The sequence below is a fragment of the Onychostruthus taczanowskii genome, unplaced genomic scaffold, assembly GCF_017590055.1.
Source record: "Onychostruthus taczanowskii isolate IOZ18803 unplaced genomic scaffold, ASM1759005v1 scaffold10, whole genome shotgun sequence".
In the NCBI taxonomy this organism is placed as follows: Eukaryota; Metazoa; Chordata; class Aves; order Passeriformes; family Passeridae; genus Onychostruthus; species Onychostruthus taczanowskii.
In genome coordinates this window covers 3,887,882-3,912,185 of record NW_024496526.1, presented here as the reverse complement: position 1 = coordinate 3,912,185, position 24,304 = coordinate 3,887,882, and the positions used below count along the sequence as shown (strand labels likewise).

Here is a 24,304-nt window from a genome sequence, read left to right as displayed (position 1 = left end):
AGAGACCTCGTGCACATTGTTAGGTGTGTCATTAGACTACCGCAGTGCAGTGTTCCAAAACATAAGCACTGAGGAGCCAGGAAGTTATGTTATTTACTGAAAGGAGAAGCCAGCCCAACTAGAAACTGTAACCTGGTTGCTCCCTGAGGACTTTCACACTTGTTGTTGAGTAATATGGGAGCTTGTGCGCTGCAAGTGATTGATCAAGGAAATATCTCATGCTTGAGCTTATGTGCCCTAAATTGGCCAGGGCCAGAGAGGTGTTAGGGAGTGCTACCTCCTGTGCCAGAAACTGGATCTAATAAGTGAAATGTGTCTGAATCCTGTGTTCCAATGAGACAATTTCTTGGATCTCCCCATACATTATTAGCCTCCAGCTGAGTCTTACTATTGTCATTTAGTTCTGCAAGATGTATTTCACTGTGTGCAGAGTTTTCTTATGCTGGAGGTTGGCCTCCTGTTTCGACTTAGACTGACTTTATTTGAAAATGGAAACTAAGAGGAAAGCAGATGAGGAATGTATTGTTCCTGTGAGCAAAATGTTATTTCACGTGGATTTTTATTTTCCCGTTTTTGGTCAGATAGTGTGGTAATACTTCAAATACATAGTTAATAATTGTAGGGTTACAGTTAATTTTAGGAATATTTTTGAGTCACAAAAATATGCATAAAATAATTAACAACAATAATTTAAAACTGTTCAATGTACCAAATATTGCTTTTAATTAGTTTTTATTATGTACTTCTCATGTCTCTGGATTTCATAACAAACAGAAATTATATCTTAAAGTGTGCTTTGGTCCTGTAGCCAGGAGTGTGAGTAGTTATGCCCAGTAGTAGCTGCACATGCCCTCAGTGGAATAAAATTATTGAGGCATGCTTGCAGGATTAAAATTACAGTGAATAGATAATGATATCAGGAAGTTTTTAACAACAGCTGGAATTTTCAAGACCCATGTGTTATCTTAAGTTTTGCTTCCTAAATTTTATTGTTTGGAATGATAAAACTGACACTATTCAAATGTATGTTTTATATTAAATTGTTTCTTTAAAAAACTTCGATGGAAAGATGATTCATTATTGACTAGAAAAACTGGAACAGCTCCAAATACATAATTAAATGAGGAATAGAACCACCTTATATTCTTTTCCTGAGTTGTTCACATCCCTCAGGAAAGAAGATCAGAGGCCGCTTAGACTTTGATTTTTAATTTATAAGCCATGCCATGTAAATCAAGAAATAATACCTGAAAATAGTAAAAAGGGACAATTCCTTTTGCAAACAAAAAAAGGTGTAGTGATATACACATCTGGTTACGTATACTGTACTGAATGTAAAATTTCCTGAGCATTTAGAGACAGAACAGGAAAGAAGGATTGCAGGTAGAATAATCTGAGCTGAAGAATCGTGCTGTAATACAGTAAAGAGATCTGCTCTGGTGCAGGTTGTCACTGACTTCAACAGCCTTATGGTAATTTGCTAAATAAAGAAGATAAAATAAAAAGGTTAAATGAATGAATGAAAAATCAAAGATATAATGAAGTTAGTTCTGTGACTGTAATTCAAAGAGTTTTTTCTTTAACAAAGAGAGGTTATTTTAATCAGTGTCCATAGTAGTGTGATCTTTGTGACCGGTCTTCTATGATTGCAGGCTTTCTGTGTGTGTGTGAGCTGCTGTAGCTCCAACTATTCCAGTGATACTTCTTGAGGAAAGGAGTAGATTGTTTTTTTTAGATTCAGCCATGTTCATGAATAGAATAAACTCTGCTAACAGAAGTGCTTCTTTGCTGGGTTGGTGTTGCAGTAGCTTTATTAATTAAGGATGCGACTTTTTGCGGCTCCTTTTTGATGTATCTTTGCTAGGAAAATTTAATAGCCTAGATATGGTAATGGTTAGGTTTAGGTCTTGCATTAACTACTGTAGTTTTCCACAATGACTTGAATTACTGAAGTATAATTCAGAGTCGTTACAGCTGCCAGTAGCACTGTTTTTTGTTCCTGCCCATCACTAGGAAGCTATGAGAATATCCTAGCCAATATGACTGAATATTCATTAAGTGATAAATGGAGATATAAGACAAATACAGGGCTTTAACCTTTATGCGCTGTAATTAAATTTGGTGACTTCTGACTTGAGTAATGGTAGTTGTTTTGTAATTTAATTGGTCTAGTTGTATTAGTGACCTTTTCTGTAGGTCAGGCTAACTCTTGACCATTTGAATTTGTAGATCCGGAGGCATTACTACATGGGCAACCAAGCTCTGAAGGTCTTTGCAGCAAAAGGTGATGAGGTAAGGTCAACTGCAGTTTAATGCTAAACATATTTTGCTGCAGAACAAAAAAGAGACTAGTAGTGATGCTTGAGATTGTCCTGTCTTTCTGTGTTAATAAATACTTCTAATGCAGCTTACAGAAATGTCTTATTTCCCAGTAGGTTAAAAAGAGGTTGGATTAATCCCCAAATGAATACAGTATCTCATGAATAATGAAAAACTTGTAGATACTATGTTTGAGCAAGGTTATGAGAAAACTGAAATTGGTGCTGAAGTTGATTCTCATGCAGAGCAACAGTGTGCCCTGTCACTGTGTTATTTAGAACAGACCTTCAAAGCACTGGAGGTAAAAAGCACACTGTGAAACTCTAATATGTTCCTTTAAGGGACTTTCTTCCCTTTCGCTATCTTGTGCAAAATCTCTGAGAGTTCTTCACACCTGGTGAAAAAGGTGGAATGTGCTGAATCTAAAGTTAGCTCAGCATTGAGTGGATCCACTATCATGATGAGATTTGACCTTTCTGCTTCTTTGATTTATGAACATGAAAAAATGCTTAAAGAGAGATGTGTTAAAGTTATAGCTGATATGGAAACTAGTCTTGACTAAATCAATGCTGTTGAATTCCCTGTGAGAGAGGTATTTCATGATTAAGATCTTGCATGATTTTTTAGACTTCTTTTTTCCCTCCAGAATGCAGCAGTTGCTTTTTCTGCACTTGTTCGTGCATTGGATGAGTTGAAAGTGGTGGCTGTAGTGCGCTATGCTTATGATAGAAGATGCTATCCACAAATTGGAGTAGCTTTTCCGTATATCAAGGATGCATATGAGGTAATTCTTCTCCTACCCTTCTGCAGAGAGACCCAGAAGCAACACAGTATGTCAGAACTTTTGCAGCATATGTTTCCCCTGATCTTTCTTACGAGAGACTATTGAAAGAGCTAAATATGTATAGCATGGCTGAGCAGTGATGGAGGTGGGGGCGGACACAACAATCTTCAGACTTTTGAAGGGAATAAACATAAAAGATGGAGAGGAATTATTTAGGGTGGTATGAACTGGAGGAGGTAATTGAATAAAGAAAAAATGAGGCAGAGAAACGTTAAAAAAACCAAATCCAGCTTTTGACTTTGGAATACAGTAAGCTGTGATAAAATCTCCCAAAGCGCCAATATATTGGATATTTAAAGCATGGATAATTGGAACTCTGCACGAGAAAAAGGGATCAGATGGGTGGGGAGGTCTTTATTCCACAAGCAAAAAAATTGAGTGTAGCCATCACTATAAGATATAATGCTGTGTTTTATTCCAATTCAAATTGTGTTGCTCTGTAAATCTTTTAAGTGTTTTGATGTGCACAAACATTATATCTTCAGATTTTTCTTAGGTTTTATATTGCCCTGATATGGCACTCTGGGAATACAGGTTTTTTTTTCCTTCAGGCTCAGTTGTTTTTTCTTTCCTCTTGCACAGTGTCTCATCTATGTGCAGCTACCCTATATGGAAGACCTAAGACAATATGTATTTTCATCCTTGAAAAACAGTAAAAAATGCCTTCCTACAGGTAAGAGATTTGCTGGTCAAGTCATCTGCTTGTTGTCCTCTAAGATGCTCTGAAAGAGTTAGAATATCTGGCTCACCAATGAAAGCATAAGTTCTGTTGTTATTTTGGCTTAGGAAGACACCCAGGTATTTGGGCATCCATCATGGTGATGTCATCTTGAAGTGTAAATGTGTATTAAAGCTTTGGCACTTCAGGTGCAGGCTGAGCAGACCTAAGTTTGCAGGCAGTGTTTCAGCTGTCCTGTTAAATGACTTCTAGCTCAGGTTACGGCACTGTGAGTCTCACAGGATCCTGTGATCGAGAGCTGCGATTAGTCCTCTGTATCCTTTGATCTTTGAACTCATTTGTGTGAGTAAATGGCCAAACCTTGTGGGATCTACAGTGTGTGATTAGCTAGCTAGAATTAGAACAGAGGCAGCTGCTCTGTTGGTGCAAAGCTGGTCCTGTAGCCATTTGCAGTATGGCCTGTTAATATAACGTACAAAGGCAAAGACAGTATTTTCTGTGGAGTCTTACTAAAGCTTGTGCTTATTGGTGTCCAGGCTGAGATGGATGGCATCTTTGGAGAACATGCAGCTACACAAAACTTGACTTGCTGTTCTGAGAGTTTTGCACAGCAATGACTCTTAAGTGGATGTAGTTTAAAATCCACTCCTGCTTCTTTCATTTGTTATGAGATGCATTGAATGGGCACCTGCACATCAGGGTATACTTAGCATGCTGGTTTGTTTCTATAGCAGTTTCTGGTTTTTTGCCTGTAACCATCAGTTTGATAACAAATCTAAAACCTGTCTTACCAAATCAGTAGCTGGCTGTTGTGAACTGTGTTAATTTGCAATCATAAATTGAAAAATTTATATTATGCCATTTAGTTTTGCAAACCAACTGTTCTCCTTATTTTCTAAGTGGCCTATAAACCTTCTGTTGCAAATGAAAACATTTTGAAAAAAGAAGAAAAGCTAAAGCAGAAAGGCAGCAATAATTGAGGTCTTGGGGGAAAAGAAAAAGGCTTTATGATTTTACACCTTAAATAAAGCAGGGATTTATTATTGTGTCCATTATCCATATTCTTTATTGGCACATCCATAGCTGCAGTGTATTCTGTGGCATGTCATGACTTGGTGAAAATCTTGCATTGTGAAGCGAATCTTCATTTATAAATGGTTTCAAGAAATCCATCCATCTGCAAATGTATTTAATCTTCCTTTGTATGTAATTGCTGCCTTAGTGGATCAGTTATCTGCTGTTGACTCACTGATTGATTCTATGAATTTGGTTCATGAAGATGGAGAAACTTTTGAGGACCTATTTAAGCCCAGCAAAATTCCAAACCCTCATTTTCAAAGATTATATCAGGTGAGATGAACTATATGGTATTTTTTAAAAACTTTTTTTCTTAAGCCTTTTCACCTTTCTGTCTTTCTTTGATTCACGTTGGAAAGCTCTACATTGTGCAAATGCAGATATAAATCTCTGTCATTAAAGTACGTGGTAACCAGTGATTTCTGTGTTGTCCCTGACATAGATTTATCTTGAAAATTTCTAGTTTCCAGGAAGCAAGGGAATTATACCTGTGCTGAGGTGTCTACAACAGCATCAGTGATATTCACAGGCACATAGACTAGGCAAGTTAAAACTTGCCTCTGAACACTGTATTGTGGACGTAGATTCAGTCTTCGGCTTTTGGAGAAAGAGAAAAATTGGCTGAAAATTTGGGATATCTTCAGCTTCTCTTTCTGTGTCCCATCACTTTTCTGTGCAGTGTTGCATCTAGCAGTGTTCCAAACCAGGTCAGTCTGAGGTGAACTGGATCAGTAATAAATGGTTATTAACGTTGTTGACATTTAAAATGTTCTGTTGGGGTGTCTAAGCTGATGCACTTCACGAGCCAGCAGAACAGTTCACACTTCCTGCAGTTATTATATCAAGCTGTCTCCATTTTGATTTGCATTCCTTTCATATCACGAAGATTTTCATTGCAACTGTGAGGATGAGAGACTTAATTATGCATTGGAATACAAGTGTTTAAAAAAACGACGCAGCAAATTCAAAAATAAAGAAAATTATGTTGCAATTTAAGCAACTGCAGAATTGTACTGTACACAGATCCATGGAGATATACTGAATTTGTGACTCTGCTCTGAAAATTGACCAAAAATGGTATTATAGCAATCATGTTCATATCTCAGCAATTCCACATGATTTATTTCGGTTTACAAGTAGGAAGATGTTTTTTTAAATTAAGAAAATTTACCCTAGCTTCCCAAAACCTTGCTTCCTTAGTGTTGTTAAAATAACCAAAGGACCTGAAGGTCAATGTGTGTTTCAGGAGCACATGTAAGCCCACTGTCTTCAACCCTACTCTGATTGACATCTGAAGAACTCAGAGGTCTCATCAAATTCTGCCAGTCATATTGACAAGACAGTGTGTAACTGAGTGCAAGATTTGATCACTTGGAGGTTATTGCAGGGCAGGAACTTAAAATGAACTGACCTCTGCACAACTCTTATTTTAGGAAGGGCTGTTAAGCTTGAATATTACAAAACTTGGGCATTGCTTGTAAATGAAGTACTTGGGGGATATAATTTCCTCTGTTATATTGCTAGATAGAGTTTTGCATTCTTTTAGTTTAGTGGATGTCACCTACTGGTGAAAGATTTTTTTTTTTTTAGGTGTGCTATTTGTCTTCTGAAACAGTGTGTGATGGTAGTGTTCCAGCACTTTAGTCAATTGCTGCTGGAAGAGAGTAACTGAGTAACTTGCCAATTTCCATAGAGGATAATAGGATTTTGTAAGGTCCAATGTTACTGGTAGAAAAAGCATTTATTGAGTGAATGTATGGGTAGGATACAATTTGTATGCTGTTCTTGCTGTTCAGAAAGCACTAAACTGTCAGTCCCCTTAGTGCTTTCTTTTGGCCACACACAGCCCCATCTGTTTGTCTGATTACAAAATTGCTATTAATCTGTGTAAGTTGATCTCTCCTTTGCTGCAAAGATGTTCCAGGTTCTCAGTATTTTGCTCTTAGGCAAAATGGCACTGCTGGTTCCTTAAGAACTGTGAAGAAAAATTCTGCATCATTTTTTACTGTAGCCAAGTAAGTGGATTGGGCTGAATAGAACCTATAAATGGTTTTGAAAAATAACTCTGAAGAAAAGGATGAACTCCTACTTAATTTCCTTGCTTTGTTGCCTCATGAAGAATGATAAGTGACAAGAGCCAGAATTTAAACAAAAACATCAAGCTAAATTATATCTCTGGAAGTAGTGGTAGGCATCAGGAAATGACAGAGTGGGTGAGAAGTAGTTGTTAGTGCTTGCTAGAGTGGAAGATCAGGAATATCCTATATCCAGACTTTAAACTTTTATTCCTTGCTTCCAGAAAAAACTAGGTGAACTTCTGCAGCTTTTGTAGTGGTAAACTTCCAACATTATTGTTTAAATTATCCATCTTAAGTTCAGGGATTTGAAGCACCTAAGACATTGACGGAATGCAGTACATTTTATTTGTTAGCCAAATAAATTGCTCAACAATGGTGATTCTGTAGAGAGATGGACCTGTTGGTCTGTTGGTGCATATATGTCACTGCTTATCACAAAATTAATGGTGTGAAGCCCAGTTCATTACATCCGTTGACCAGTATCTTGGTATGGCCCCTGTTCCTGAAAGCTGGCTGTGTCTCTAGAAGTGGAAATGTAAGAAATTGGGGAGAGCAGTGAGGAGCTAGTGCCTTGGTGACAGCATGCATGAATGCAACAGTGACTCTGCAAGGCAGTGGCAGTGTGGGTTTCTTCTAGCTGTGAGGGTAGGAGTGATTCTTGCTGGACACAGAAGGAAGGGGGGAAGCAAGGTTGGTTTAGGGATGTGTTGGTTTAGAGGCTCCAGGTTGTCTGTTTAACTTAGTCTCCATTTAGCACCTGAGTTTTGACAGTACCTGCCATCTCAGGTTTCAGATGTAGTCATCTACTTTAAAAACAGGTACAAGTGGATGCTGTGGCCGCTCAGTCTGCTCAGCTCCTGCAGCTGCACACATTAAGATGTCAGTTACAAAAGCCTGAAACACACAGGCATAACTGGGGACTTAGGATTTTTTGCTTTATGAATTTAATTCAATTTTTTTTTTTTTTATCACAAGAGCCATTACTGCAGCTTCCAGCAACATTTTTACTCTCTTTCAAAATAATTGTGCCTGAAATCATTACAAGTGTTTCCAAATCAGTAGCCTTGCACAACTGCCTCCTTTTGGCAGTATGTTCTAATATGGACTGGAATCTTAATGGCAGCCTGAAAACATATTGGTATTGATGTGTCACATATTGTCTAGATTTTCTGTATTGGCAGATTTCCAGTATGAATAGGAGCTTTTATTTGCTTTGATTTTGTTTTTTAAATTAATGTCATGTCTGACAGTCAAGAGGGGAGCAAATCTCTGCTGTATTTCTAGTTTACTGAGCAGGTACCTTCACATGGGTGTCTAATGCACCCAGTACAATAGGCATGGAAAAAAATTTGTCCCCTTTGTATATCACATGCTTTGATGTGTTTGTGTGCATGCACTGTGTCTGTGTGTGTATTTGTAAATGCACATACCTCTTTACTGCTATCTCCCACTTCACAAAATTGTAAAGATATTTACTTTGTTTTCAAAACCCTCCATGGAATTTCTGTAGCCTGCCTCATTAACCTCATGTCTCCCCGTCTGCTTGACTCTGTGGCTGTGTGCACTGACTCTACACTTGGGTGAGAAATCCTTCTCTGTAGCTCTCACCATCTGTTCCAGCTTTGTGCATCTGTCAGGCCCCCATTCCCTACTCCTTTCAAAGCTAGATTCCAAACATACATATATTCTGTGCCTCACCTGTGCACATTTAATATTCTCTCTTCTGTTTGCATTCTCTTAAGCTTGTGAACAGTCCTCCTGTATCTATACTGAGTTTAATTGACCAAGAAGAAATATTTTCTTTGACTGACATTAAACTGTTACAATAACTGGAATGTGTGGTTGGGATAGATCTCATTAACTTAATTTTGAAGTGTATAGAAATCTCTCCTGTGGGACTGTTTTGTAAGAGAACTGCTTTTTAAAGGTAGAGTGAAGCTAAAAATATGAACAGTTGCAGATGACTGTTTCATTCCTGGGATTTTTCTAATAATTTTCATAGAACTCATTCCAGTGAGTGTGGGAACACTCATCTGCATCAGTATTCTTGTTTAATATCATTAATAATCTCCTTAAACTTTGTTGATCATATACTTTCACTCCATTGTGAGACAGAATATTTTTCAGCAACACAAAGGTAGTATGTTTAACATGGAAGATGTTTTGCAGTTACCATATGGTGTACAGGCATTACATTCAAAGTTTTTAATATAATTGAAAGTTCTACTTTGCTCAGAGTGTTTTTGTTTCTTGCAGTGTTTGCAGCACAAGGCTTTTCACTCTGATAAGCCACTGCCACCAATAGAGCAGCACCTTCTAGAAATGCTGGATATGCCTTGTGTGGTAAGAGAAAGATGTCAGGGTCCCCTGGAAAGAGTAAAAGCACTTTTCCCCCTAAAGGAAGTTGGCAAGAAAAAAGAGGAGAAGACTGCACAAGACATCTTCAAAGACAAGTACGTTAGAGATGTATTATGGATTTTTTTGAAACTTTTTTTTTTTTACACTTCAGGTTGTTTTTGCTGGATGAAGCAGGCTCAGAATCTTTTGAACAGAAAATCAATGAGTTACACACTGGAAAAAATGCTGATGGATAGAGAATATTGTGGTGCCACAGAATGTCTGGAGTGTTTTGTGAATAGTGGTGGTCATACTGTTGCAGTGTAAGATTCACTAGGAACCAGTAAGTTCCTCACGTCTGGGGAGCCTGTACCTACTCATGCAAGCTCCTCATGTCTGTATTTGCTGTCACAGAATCACAAAATCCATCAGATTGGAATGGACCACTGGGGGCTTCTTGGTCAACCTGTTGCTCAAAGACCACCTGTAATTGGGATTCATACAGTCTGGCCTTGAAAACCTTCAGGGTTTGTGCATCCTTTCTGAGCAACCTGTTGCATTGCTTCTTGTCTCCTGGTCAGACAGTTTGTCCTAGAGGTGGTTATAAAATAGTTCAAATAACAGTAACAGGGGTCTAATTTAGTTTAGAAGAAGTGCCATGGTGCTTTAAACTAGCCATAAAGTTGAGCCTTCCTTCTCAGCATGCTTGATTTAGGTAATTGTCTAGCTTTCATTTTGAATATCAAAAGAAAAGCAGTTTCATTATTATCTGCTGTGCAATTAATGTGGTTATCTCCAAAAAAATCAAGCTGGTATAGACTCTTCCTGAAACAGCTATTGTTTGAACAGTTTTAAGTCAGGGTATTTTTGTTGTTAAAGAATATACTGTGTTTAGTTTATTTGTGATGCAGATAGGAAGAATAAATGCTAAATTGATACTGCAGTTGTACTGTCACCCCAGCCAAATCAATTTGCATAAACAAAATCTGCTTCTGAGAAATTAATTTATTGAAATCTACAATATAACTAGTGGGTCACTGAGATGTTGGAGTGTTCTCAGTTGGCTCCTTCTCCCTTCATTTTGTCATTTTTGGTTCAGTCCTTTCAGCACTAGGAATGATGTCTTTGAGATGTTTTGAGCTCTTGCTAAGCTCAGTCCTTTCCTCTGGGTTGGGTAGAGCCTCCTCAGCATCTTGTCTTTGGGAAGACATGGCACAGGACTCCTCACTTTGCTGCTCGAGACTAATGACCACATTCCTCTCTACAGACTGGGAAATACCTGGCTTTTTTGTTGTTGTTGCTCATTTCAGTGTGTTGCTGTTGCCTTGGTGTGTCTGTGAATTCATACTGGTGAAATTCTCTTTTCCTTACTCCATGCCGCAGTTTCTCTGGGTTTATGTACATATGTACATTTATATGTATATCTTAAAATGTAGTAGAGCCATTTTAGAAATAAAAGGCAAAAAATTTGGCTCAAACAAGCTAGAGAGAGAATTTAAACAAAAAGCAGTGACCCATTAGTGTTAGTTGCTTTAAAATATATCTTCCCAAAAGCATCTGACAAGCAAGAAGGAAATCTATTTTGTTTAAAAACTGGTTTCCTTTAGAGGGGTGATAAAAGAAGGTGTAAAAGAAATTTAGATAGAAATTGATGTTGGGCATTAAAATGATTTTTAAAAAAAAAAGCTGTAAAGGAAGTGAAAGGATACAGACTCAACTATGCAAAGAAGAATGAATGATAGTTAAGATTTTCTTTAAAATTGCAGAAAAATAGTGTTGCTGTAGTAATGAATGGGACTGGTAGTATTTTATCATTGCTACAACAGCAGTCTTAACTGTATGTTTTGTGTTTGGGTAAAAGCTGAGATTTATTCACTAGATAAAGAAAAGTGCTTCACTCTGCAACAATGATGAAGGAAAATATTAAATAACAGAGGCACTTGCACAGGTTGCCCAGGGAGGTGTGGGTGTTCCTTCCTGGCAGTGTTCAAGGCCAGGCTGGATGGGCCTTCGGGCAGCCTGGTTCAGTGGGAGGTGTCCCTGCCCATGGCAGGGGTGTAGGAAGTGGGTGATCTTTAAGGTTCCTTCCAACACAAACCATTTTGTGGTTCTAAATGCTATGGTTCTATGAGATTCAACTTATTAATACTAAGATATAGTTTGCACTTAAGTATTTGGAAAAAAAGTTCTTTAAAAGATGTCTTAACCATTATTTTTGTTTTCTAAAACTGATTTGTATCTTCTGGCATCATATTTACCACATTATTCTCTTTTAATTGAGGTCTAATAGGACTAAAGCAGCATAATTGTAGGCATGATATCTTAATAGAGATTTCAGTATTCATTTGTATCACTTTTGCTTAAGATCTGTGTAGTTTTTTAAAAAAATCCAGTAATATAGAAGACATTTTACTTCTTCCTTCTTAGGTTGGCTGTGGAGAGGCTGTTATCTCATCCAGCTTTGTAGGATATGAAAGGCTTCTATATTAATGTAGAAGTGGGTGTTTTAAATTAATCTTGTATTTTATTAATTTTTCTCAAATAGTAATTGCACGTTTTGCAGTTTAAAAATACTGCTAATCAGTGCATATTCTAAATGTCAGCTCCTTGGCTGGTATAAATGGCTATGGATTCATTAGTTTCTGCTGTGCTGCACTGATTAATGACAACTGTAGATTTGGTCCTAGGCTGTTAAATGCAGCATCATCATTTATTTTCTCTTTCCTCCAATCCCAAAGCATTTTGAATCAGTAAAAATAATGCAGGAAGAAAAAGAAGAAAATTGCTTGCCATATACTTCTGGAGGAAAATATTCTAAAAGAGAATTTTTGTTGTTCTTTACACCTTTCATCAAACCATGTTAATATACAAGATTTTTGGTTCCAGTGGAGCTTCTAAACTCTCTGGTGTTGCTAAGTGTCAGTTTCTCCCTTTACAGTGAGACACACTGGTTCTTCAAAACAATCAAGCAACTTGTTCAAGGTTAGTCAGAAAGTCAGCAGAGTTGAGAATGAAGCAGAGGTATCCTATCTTTGTCCTTAGGCATAGCTAAAATCATCATTTCTCCTAGAGTGATAAGTAAGGTTATGCTGAATGACAGGAGTTGCTGAGGAGAAGGGATTTCATTTTGGTAGTGACAAAATTAAGTAAAGGAAAGAGAAGATTGCTGAAACAAAGTGAGATAGACAATGATTGTAAAGTCGGGAAGGGAGTGTGCTATAGAAAGCAAAAAGGAAGACTCCACAAGTTCTTTCTAGTAGTTGATTGCTTCTGTAACGTGCAATGCAGTTTTTGCAATCAGTTCCAATCTTGCAGAATGAAAAGTGGCTCCTAGTCCAGGATCTCTGACATTGTCCCTACATCATCAAGCAGTTTCTTCTTTTCACAGTAGTAGAATTTTTCAGAAAAACTTGGTACTTTGGTTTGGGATTCCTTGAACACAAATCCTTTTCTTTGGGTTGCTGAGTACCTTTCAGTCATTCTTAAATGGAAATCAATTTGTCTGTGTCAGTAGCCTGACAGCATCTGATTTTCTTCCCCTTTTGTGATTATCTGGATTTTACTCTGTTGTTGAGATGTGCTCTAAAGTGTAGCATGTTACATGTTAGAATTAAGTTCCTAGTTTGAATGTACACCTTGCTCTATGTTACCTGTAAGGACAAAGCAAGAAAGTAGCCCAAAATCACAATTAGCTTTTAAAAAGTAAAAATAGTCTTTTGGAAACATTTGGAGATGTAGCTTAAAATGTCCTAAGAGAGTTCTGATCTGCTTAGCTGGCATTTGTCCAGCAGGTTTTAACAAATACAAGGTGGAAGTTTACAGAGGTCTCATGTGCTGATGGAGAATAGTGGTCATTAGACTCAAAAGCCACTGTGTAAACAGGTTTGTATTAGCTATAAATTCCAAGACAGGCTCTAGCAGGTAGTGATTGAAAAGTAAATTAATGTCTTACTAAAATGGTACATTTTCACTGACATTTCATGTTTAGAAAAAAACTCTAGTGAAAATACCAAATGTCATGTTAAATACTGTAAATTATCAAGACTAACTCAACAAAGAGGTTCCAAATAAAGTGCTTGGAGATATTCTGTATTTAGAAAGATGAAGAAGATCTATATAAGGAAATTCACACCTGAAATAAGCAGTAATAATCTCATACCTTCAACAAGTGATGCCTTTGCTGTATGTGAAGATGAAGTTTGATCTGTTTATACTGTCTGGTTTGTGCAGCCCAAGGGAAAAATAAGGCATGGTTAAGTGTTGATTTTTGGAACAGTTATGTAATGAAGTTTAGTTCAGTGTAGATTTCATTAATTTATTGACTCCATAGTTAGTAGGCAGGACAATCATCTTCAAGTGTTTATATTCATTTTTGTCCTTCTCATTTGCAGCGAAGATGAACCCAGCCTTAAAAAACCTAAAATTGAAGATGAGGAAGAGAGCTTTAGCCTTATGAAACTTGCTGAAGGCAATATCACCTCTGTAAGCATATTTTTACAAATCTGATTATCAAAGGGGAAGATTAATTCTCTAAGTCTATTGTAGTGAATATACAGAATTCCTCATAAAAGGAGAGTTTCTAGCTGAAACATGACTGAAATACTGTCTACTTGTACATTTGAGACTCTGCTAGAGATTGTGAAGACAACTTTCTCTGCCCTTAGGCATGTGTTAACACAAGTTTCCATCAGTCGTGGATATTTTAGGACAAAATTCTCTCCTGGTGTTTAGAACTCTAAAAGGAAAGCCTGAGGACCTGAAGAAAAGAGAATTGGAGCTCAGTGGTTGAATTTTGTTCTTGCTGTCTTTCATATCTTCTGCAACATAGAAGTTGCCTCTGTGTATTTAATCAAAAGTATTGCTGTGATTTTAGACATTGTTCTCTGCATTAATTGGGGGTCTAAATCAGAAATTTGGCTTCATCTTGCCACTAGATCTAACTTACAATTTTGTGGCTAGATGAAACCTGTATCGTAACTGTGCACCTTCCTTTATTTGATGTTTTCCTATTATAAAAAATAATTAATATTGAGCTAACTTCTCTTGTTTTCAAATGTGCTCTTCTTTAAGGTTAATTTTGAAAAAAAGCATTATTGATACTTATAAAAATATTTGAAGTCTAAAAAGATTTTGGTGTTCTGCACTTCTAATATAATTTTCTGATATTTCCTGAAATGTGGCATTGCTAGATCTTAGAGAAATACAGTGAGACCAAGCAAACTTATTGCAAAGTCCATGAATTATTTTAACAGCAAAGCATAAAAAAAATAGGAAAATTATGATTGCTGATGGGAAATTTTAAGCAATGTAGTGTTGTTGGTTTTGGTTCCCCTCAGGTTAATGCATCCGTTTTTCAGTGTTTATTTATATTTGACCTGGTTTTAGTTCCTTTGGAAGGTTTCTGCATTTGCATGCCCATTTGGAGCTTTGTCTTTAAGATGCCAGACTCTGCTGGAAAGCCTAGATGATTCAAGTGCAAGCTTTTAATTTTTAGATCCTGTTAGAGTGGCAAAGCACTGATTCTGTACCCATGTTCCTGGGAGCTCACACTCCTCACTAAGCGTCTGGTGAGATTAGGGGGGGTCTAAGAGATCTGTGCTACAGAAGATCTCAAAGCTGAACTAGCAGATAACCCGAATTATTGTGCTTCTGTCCCTCCCAGTACCAGAGAAGTAGCCAACTTGTAACAGTGCAGCAGAGTTCATCTTGCTCATGTCATAACCTACCTTTGCCAGGAGTACTGTGCGTTAGCACACTTTATAAGACTTGCATTTTTGATTCTAAATGAAGAGAAGTACACAGTTTCTGTTTTCATATTGAAATAACAAGAATCTTTAAACTTCTTTTTATCTGACAAGAAGAAAAAGGTGGATATTGGAAGACAATTGAATTGGTTTTGTACTTTTTGTAGGTAGGCAGTGTTAACCCAGCAGAAGATTTCCGAATTCTGGTGAGGAAGAAAAATGCTGACTTCAAAGATGGTAAATGACTTTTGTCTGTCTTAATTATATCAGTAGCACATTCAGAGTTCAGTAAATGCAATTAATTTGTCTAAACATAAGTTTTAGTGCAATGTGAGTTGCTCTGGAATTTACAGGTTAGCTTGTAGTGCCACTTAGCCAAGGAAGGTGTCATTTGTAATTCCCATGTTAATACTTGCCTTCCCCAATTAAAAGTCTCAGGTAGCTGTGTTTGGGTAAGAAGGCACTAGACAGCTACACTGAGGACCTGAGCAACCCCTCAGGTGTTTCTAACAGAAGACCCCTTGGTCTGCCTCATTCAGAGTGAACCTCAGCTTCTCATCCCGAGATCTTTGTGGCCTGAAGTAGAGAGCTGTTGGGTGTGCAGAGTGTGAGACACTTGTCTCATGTTGCATGAACAAAAAAGAGATTCTCATGCCTAGGACTTAAATCTTGACATGCAAAGGTCATTTCTTACTGCTTGTGAGAAAGAAAGCACAGATGAATTCAGAGTGGAATAAGCAGGTAGTATTTGTAATCTGAAAGTTGAGAGAAGGCTCTGTGTGCACTGACTCTCCTCAGAGATGAAAAAGAACTGAAGGCACAGGTCTTGCATGCCTAAGTCTGAAAATGCAATGAAATTCTCATTGGTTTGTATGGTATTTCTCTCCTGGAGTAGCTATGCAGAGATATATGTAATCCAAAGGTGTCTTAAAAAGAATGCATAAGACAGGGCCCTTTATCTCCTAAAGGGTGATTTGAAGGTTATGGCAAGGTAAACGTGATCTGCCAAATAGCCACTAAATGTCACATTCCTTTTCAAAGAAAGATTTGCCAGAGGTGCTTAAGTGAGGTACTGGGTATTTCAACAAGACCTTTGGTCCTTTTGGATGTAGTTTCAGGAGTGTGTTTAGTAGCATACAGAGTTGTGATATGCCTGTTAAAGCCTACTTAGCTATTTTTCTCCAGAATTTCCAGACCTCTAAGCCAGCTAGCTATTTTTTTACATGGATTTTTCATTAGACCCATAAGAAATTATTTATTGAAAAAAAAATTTGAGTTGTGTTCTTAAATCTCAGCTATATTAAGATGCAGTAAAAAAATTGTACGATTGTACAATACGTTAGAATACAGAAACTGTGAAACATTTGACTACTTTGTTATGGTGTTAAATTTTACCATGTAGGAAAGCGTTAAGGCAAAAATAAGTATAGTGATTACCCTTGAAGATGGTTTAAATAGAAAAAGCGCTTAAATATGTCCACGTGGTAGCTGTGCTGGAGATAACTGCAGTACATGGTTGGAAGGTTCTGAAATTTTGAGCACTTTCCTTTTATTCTTTGTGATCTCCTCTGTACTGATCTGCTCTGTAGTTAAACAGAATGTAGTGCAGGCACCCATTTAAAGGAGAGATAGAAGCCGCTATAAATAAAAACATACTTTGCATATTATCTTTTTCTTCTGGATAATCCTTTTTGTGCTTCAGAGCCTTTTAGATAGTTTAATACATTGAACATTGCAGGCATGTTTTTAATGGCTTGCTGTATTGCACTTTGGTTATATAAATAGTAAATTCTGCCTTAAAACTATTCAGTGGTTCTAAGGGTTTTTTTGGTATAATTTTGTCATTTTATGATGAATTTTTTTCCCTCTGCTAGAACATAAGTAATATAAAATTTCATTGCAGAAAAGGATAATCTGTGGCATTCAAATACTTATTTGTAAAAGGAATAGCATTTTATGTGTCAGGATGCAGACAGGAGAACTGCTAAGTTGCATTCTGTTTTTCTTTCTTGTATTAAAAAAAAATCTACTACAGTCTTCCTAACTGAATAGAGCTTACATTCACCTTTTAAAATAACAGCAGTCCTTTCATTGGGAGGAAAAAGACCTTTCAACTATTTGATTGAAGGTGGGTTGTTTTTTAGTAGATAGAGAAGTTGTAGCAGTTGGAAGAGTTGTACTTAAAATACTGACACTACAGTTGCTTTTTAATTCAGCTGCAGGTTAATGGCACACCCACACCAAAATTATGAAGTTAGAAGTACCAGAGGATGTCAAGGTGCTTATTTTTCTTTTTCTTCTGAAACAGCTTGTAGGAAGTCCTGATGGTGTATTTATCACTGAAAATAGGTACCAGTATATTTCCTGCAGTGCCCTCGCTGGGATGCATTAATCAGGGTTTGTACCTTTCATGGCAGAAGTCTTAAGTGAAAGCTAGTATGTGTCTGATGCTGTGTGAGAACTTTGCCACTAATGCCTAAATACCTATCTGCAGAAAATCAAAGATTTCAGATTGGTGAGGGTCTTAGAGATAGGTTTTCTGGACTGGCAGCTCAATTCCTGAAACAATAATCGACTTTGGTATTACCTGAAAACTGTGTCCTTTATTACAGCAGGGAGCTGCTTAAGGGGTATGTGGTGAGATGTTTGATTGTTTCAGCTTACTGGTTAACGCTGATGCTCATGTAACTGGAATTGTGTTCCCTTCTAGACATCCTTTCTTATTTGCATTCGTGGCCAGAGAGATGTCATGTTATACAGGTCTTATTTTGAGCAAGTCACAAGTGTAGAGTCATCACAAAGAGATGTCTCCTGATAACAGCTTCTGACTTTTTTGTCAATGACTGCACATAAAATAGATTAGTGTACCTGAGTAGAATTAATTGTTGCTCCCAAGGGTGTACAATGAGTTTCTTCATTGCTGTGGCTTCAGAAAATGCAGTCAGGGCTTGCCATCTTTGTAATGCCAAGGGAGTAGCCACATACTTCCAGTTCATCCTCCTGTTTGAAGGTTCCCATCCATGATCTGCATCTCTGGAGAGCAGATTCTGTCTGATGTGATGTGTTGTGTTGTGTTTTCTTAGGCTTCTGTATGAGAATCAGGGGAGTAGAAAAAGGTATTGACACATGCATAGTATTTTCTTTGATTTGTAAATTTTATGTGTGAGTTTATAGGCCCCATTTCACTGCATCTTACAGTAGTCCTGTCTGAGAACATGATGTTGAAAAAGCTTTTTTTATTTACTGATTTTCAGTTGGGAGAGAAATCTGCATGTCCAGAGACAAATTGCACTAAGCTCTCATTTCTATATTTAAATTAGTTATTTTTTTTCCTAGGCATTTCTAGAAAAATATAGCTGAAAGAATCAGTAACTGCATGTGAACAAGGATGAGATTTTATTGCAAGAGTTTCTTTAGAAATAAGTATAGGTAATTACCTTTCTGGAGCTAATATAGTTTTTTTTTTAAGCTAATACTTAATTTCATTCTTTGTTGGCGTGTTTTTGCAGTTCGCCTGCATTTTTATCTTGCTGGATGTTTTTGTATATTTCAGAGACTATTCATGCTCAAGTGCTACACAGGCCAAATGCAATGACTGGTTTGATGAAAATGATTCACTCATTAGAAGGGTTTTTGCAAACCAAATACTTGAGTGTATAGAATCACTTTGAAGTTTTCTGTATATCTGCTTCACAGAGAAGATGAAGCCAGGTTTGTCTTTGAAGGGCATAGTGATTTGGTGAGACTCAAAGCTCTGAGTTTCAGCAAACAGAATTTGAATTAGATGTTATGGGGAAAAAGATAATAAAGATCACAATGATGGAGCTCACACATTAAAAGGGACCCACAAGAACTTGGAGACTCTCCATCTTTGGAGCTACATGGAACTCAAATCTGTGGAGCACTGAGGCACCTGTTCCATAGTGAACCCTTTTTTTAGCAGGGATTTGGGTCATGTGTCCATCAGACATCCAGCCTCAATCATTCTGATCCATACTCACAGGGCATTTAGAGACACCATTTCAAAACTGAACAGACCCTAGGGTACTGGATTAGTTCAACAGCCAACAGCTCTTGGTTTTAAAATTCTTATTTCTTGGCTTAAACGTGAAGAAGGTCCTTAAAAATCAGTACAGCTTTCAGTTCAGAATTTCTTTCTTCTTTTCAATTCTAGAAAGATGATACAGAGCAGTATTTTAAAATGAATTATTAGGTGATTTAACTGATTTGTCAGTGAATCACACTTTAAGCACTGCCCATGAATACAAGTCATTACCACCAGCAGCATGAAAATCAGATTAACAATGAGAGTCTTTTGTCTAAAGAAAGAAATTTTTTTTTTTAACATGATTAATTTTTTTAGGGGGGGAAAATCCCCAAGGAGTCAAGCTTGGACTGTAATAATAGACAATTTTGGCTCTTATTATTGTGTAATCTGATTGGTATAGTAATCAAGACCAAGAACTGAACTGAACAAACATGAAAGTATAACTGCACTTCTGTACTGTAGCTGTTCAGAGATAACAAGTGAATATAATTGTTCATGGCATATTTCACAAAAAATGACAGCACTAGTGAATGTATTTTGGAGTAGCAAATGTATCTGAATGCCAGAGGGGAAGGGATTAAATTCTGCTAGAACTAAAAGATCTTCTATTCTGGATATTTTTTTTCTCTGCAGTTCTCCAACCCTTAATAACTATATTTGTTATCTAACCAGTCAGGTACAGTAGAAAGAGTAAAGAGGAGATTAAAATTTCTTGGGATGTTTTGCAGAATGTGGTGGTTATTAGGAGTGCTGGAAATTCCAGTTAATGTAAAATGTAGAAGTCTGTTGTTAGCTCTCTTCCTTAAATGTGTGGAGTGGGGGAAGTTGGGAGGGAAGAAAAAAGTTACTATTACGCAGGAGTGGCCTGAATAGGCTGTCAGTTTGTAACTCAAGAGCCTACTCCTCAAAACCTCAGTGCCTGAGATTTGTCTGGGACACATCAGTTAATGCTTATCACAGCTTAGTTAAAAAGACATCTTTATGCAGAACATGCCTTGCTGCAAAAACAGGGACATCTATTTTTTGCAGCATCCAGACCCAAGGATTCAGACTAATGAAAAGGCAGCAGGAAATCAACAAAGTTCTCAGATTAGAAGTGTAAAGGAACAGCAACCACTTCAAGAATTTCCTGTTATAATCCTTATCTACTGTCTTTAATATTACTTTTGGCCCCCTGAAGTAATTTGGTAGTCTAATCAGAAAATAGGAGTTTTTGTCTATTTTAGATTCACCCATCATTGCCCTATCATTTAAGGGAAACCCAATGGACAGAACCAACTTTTTAGCCAAGCTACTTCAGGATGTTAGAATGTGACTTTAAATGCTGTTGCCATGTAACCTGTTTGCTGCCTGTACTATGGACTCTCAGTTCCTGGTAAAACATTGCAGGTTTCCTTTGGTTCCTTACAACAGATTTCAAAAGGAGGTATCTCACAGTCAGTAGCAAGAATGTCTTTCCTTCTGATGGCTGCCAGGGCAATCAAATGGAAAGGGATTTTAAAAAAATTAAATGCAAAAGAAGTACTAGAGTGTCTGATAATTTCAAACAGTATGCTGGAATCTTTCTGACAGTAAAGACTTTTATTGCACCCTTATAGTGCCTGGGGTTTTAATTTAACACATCAATGAGATGGCAGTGTTTAAAAAAACCACCACCACCACTGAAAACACCAGCAGGACTTGCTTTTATTAGTGCAATTCATAAGAAATTAGAACTTGTAATGAGAAAATCATTAACCATGAAAAAAATGGACTGACTTAACTTGGGAAGCTTAAGTAGTTAGACTTCAATTTAGTTTGTCAGCTACTGGTGAAATAAATAGAGAGTGAGCTGATTACCTCTGGCACAGTAGGCACTTTAGCACACTTTCTTGTGCTGTAGCTGCTGTTGGGCTGAACCATTGTCTGCCTCCTTTTCTAGAAACTGTCAAAACCTAGTGGGAGAATATCAAACATGCCTCGTTTCACGCTATGCAGAGAGATTGTCCTTCAGATTCAGTTCAATTAGGCATTTTATAGAAAATGATATAACAGCTGGTGCTGTGCATACTCACAAGAGCAGAGAGGAGCCCCGTACTTAAACAATATTTCCTTCTTGGTGTGTTCACTTCTTGTTTTTTCCACCACTCTGGCAGGTGCTTTTCTTTGTTGATGCTTCCATAGCTGAGATTCTTGAAGTGATGTCTATACCCATAACATCTGGAGCTGGGAAGGGCTATAGATCAGGGAAAAGGTTCTGCTAATCCACTGACTGGTCTTTAACAGTGCAAGAACCAGGCAGGCAGATGCTGTGACTTGGTCAGAAAGCTTTCCTGAATCTTTTTCCTCCATGGCAACAACACTGTTAATCTCCCTTGACAGATATCCTCTTTTAACAATTTTAAGTATTTCTTCAAACATTTAAGTTGTTTAAACTTAAATCAGCCTTTGGTAAAGGGGTTAGCTGCTGATACATGTTTCAAAAGATCCAGTTTTATTGTTTGTTCTTAACCCAAGTCTTGGCTCTTGTTTTGAGAGAGACAGGGTGCTATCAACTCCCTATTCATTCTTTTCACAATATTTCTGAGTTTATAGATACTCTTGTATCCTCCTCACACTTGTTTTTTCCCTGACTGATGTGTTTGCCAGAGGGTAAAATTGGACAGTTCCTTGACTGTAAGTAAACATGAAGAGAAAGTAAATTACTAAAATCTAGCAGAAATTAGTTGGGATTTGCAGAGCTCTTAGGTGACGTTTTCTCTTGTCTGTTTGCAGTGGTTTACAGCTACCTACCTTTTAGGAGCTCAACAGTAAGGGTAAAACTTGTTCCCCTTCTTGAGGTAAACAGGTCTCACTGTTTACCTCTGCTTCTTTCTGTCAGGCACTCACAGTTCATAATCTCTATAATTATAAACCTTCTTGCTCTGATGAAAAATTATCAAACTACCTGTACAAGAGACAAGACATACTCTGATGTCAATAACAGCAAGGTCTTTTAACCCCACACATGTTGGTTTGACATTATTACACCTTTCTCATAAATTTGATGCTTTTATGGAAATATACATCAATTGCAAAGGATGTTTAGGGGATACAATTGTGTTGTAGAACATTAACCTCCCTAAGCTTTAGGATTCCAAATTTTTATCAAACAAGTTAGGCCACTGCTTTTTTTTCTTGGCTTTCAGGGAAGAGTATGCCTTGGACATGCCTGAGGTTCTTCCTAGTGTATCTGGCTTTTCCAGACATGCTGAAATTATTGTCACTAGCTTATATAAAAATTATCAACTTGCGTAGCTTGAGGCAGTGTGGGTGTGATTAACTACTTATATGCCTGTGGAGTAGAAAAAGAGAGATATAAAAGAAAAGTTGGGTTTTTTTCCTTGAAAGTGTGCATTCTTTTATTTATCAGTTTATTTCTCCTTGTCTTCCAGTGAGTCAGCAGTTGATAAACCGCATTGATCAGTTCTTGGAAAATAAAGGTTCCCAGTACTACATGAAAGGTATCGACTGTGTCAGAGTTTTTAGAGAGGAGGCCATGAAGGTATGTTAATGTGTGAATACTCTTACCTCTTTCAAATTAAAACCATGATGGCCTATTTGCTTGATAGTTTATTGCTGCAGCAAAAATACTTGAAATATCTTTCAAATTTTAGAAATAGAGTTGCATTTTATGGGGTTTTTTATTGTTACTGGAATTGGACTGGCCTCTCTGGTATTACTTGCTGTTGTTTGTTTTTGTTTAAACATGAAACAGAAGGCCTATGACCTGATGCTTGTGCTTGTTAAAACTGCAATCCTACAATTTTCTTCAACAAAGCTAGTTACAAGAAAGTCTTTCTAGCATTCTGAGAGGCACTTTTTGTGGCTCACCTTTCCTTAGAACTCACCGTTTTAATAGAAATAAAACCCAAATTCTGTAGAGACTTTTGTGTTCACCATGTTAAATATCTTCATGAAGAATTAAGCTTGCAGTGCTCTTTAGTAGTTTCAAGATTTCTTGCTTACAGTTGCTGTTACATTTTTTTCAGCTGTCCAAGGTGCAGTGCTTTAATGACTTTCTGCAAGCACTGAAATCAAAGTTGGAAGATAAAGCCTTATCTGATTTCTGGGAGGTCATGGTACAAGGTAGGATGGCATTTAAAAAAAACTAGACAATTTCTAGATGCATTGCATTTATCCATTAAGTAAGAAAACTTCATTAGCAGTGGGACACTTAGACTAACCCCACTGCAGCATTTTGATATGCTTCATTCCTGCAGCTGTTTAAAAAAAAAAACTTTCATGTTGCAGCTTCCTTTCCTTTTCTGCACTACTAGTTTCTTATCAGCATTATGCATAACGCATTACAAGTCTTGTTGAAATGGTAAATTAATTGTGGAAGAACAGAAAAATTAAATGTTATGGGGTAAGAAAAGAAGACACAATTTCAGCTGAATTTCAGAATAAATGGAAAAAACTCATGCAGTAGAACTATAAAAAGATTCTTGCAGTTTAAGCTTCCAAAAAAGTCATAGATAGCGTTGAAATGTTACTGATCATTTTGTATTTAAGTAACCTGAAGGACAGAATATGTGGTAATATGACAGCTACCTATGATTAAACTGGGAGATACAAGGCAGTGCCATCCTAAAAGACATTCAGAGACTACAGAAGTGATAAATAAAGGAACATTTTCACAAATAGAAAATGTACTAAAAAAAAAATCTTTTACATCATACTCTTGTTTTTAATTGGAACCAATGCTAAGAAAATCTGTTAAATGCCCAGCTGTATCTCTTAAGGGTGCATGCTATAAAATACAGTCATGTGATTTTGTGTAGTACCATTCAAAGTGATGAACTCCAGACATGTTGTAATGTCTACTTTGTCCAACTTTGAATTACAGGATGGGAATTTGCTTAGCAATGTGAAAAAACAGCACAGGACAACACTGACAAGAACATTGTATTCAGTAGTGCTGTAGGGGACCTTTTCTGTATAAATTTGGAAAAAGAAACTAATAAACTTTGAAAGTAGCGAACTTGGGTCTTTCAAAGCCATGAATAATTTTTAGTTAGTATAAATCAGAGTTTTTGACAAACTGAATTACAGTTTTTGAGGAAATAATCAACCAAACAAATACAGAGAGAAATTATATTTTCATACAGCATAGATTATCTTCCTTGGAGAACATGGTGAAATGAAATCTTGATGCTT

General features: G+C 37.0%; 1 protein-coding gene across 1 annotated transcript in view; it reads left to right on the top strand.

Moving 5' to 3' along the window:
- The window catches only part of XRCC5 (X-ray repair cross complementing 5), a 50,166-nt gene that overhangs the window by 17,183 nt on the left and 8,679 nt on the right, over window positions 1–24,304 (top strand). The window contains exons 10-18 of the mRNA XM_041409221.1: window positions 2,230–2,292; window positions 2,966–3,103; window positions 3,746–3,836; window positions 5,065–5,192; window positions 9,254–9,450; window positions 13,726–13,816; window positions 15,246–15,315; window positions 22,540–22,649; window positions 23,137–23,233. Coding sequence (XP_041265155.1) covers window positions 2,230–2,292; window positions 2,966–3,103; window positions 3,746–3,836; window positions 5,065–5,192; window positions 9,254–9,450; window positions 13,726–13,816; window positions 15,246–15,315; window positions 22,540–22,649; window positions 23,137–23,233 — 985 coding nt within the window. The remainder of the gene's footprint in view (window positions 1–2,229; window positions 2,293–2,965; window positions 3,104–3,745; window positions 3,837–5,064; window positions 5,193–9,253; window positions 9,451–13,725; window positions 13,817–15,245; window positions 15,316–22,539; window positions 22,650–23,136; window positions 23,234–24,304) is intronic.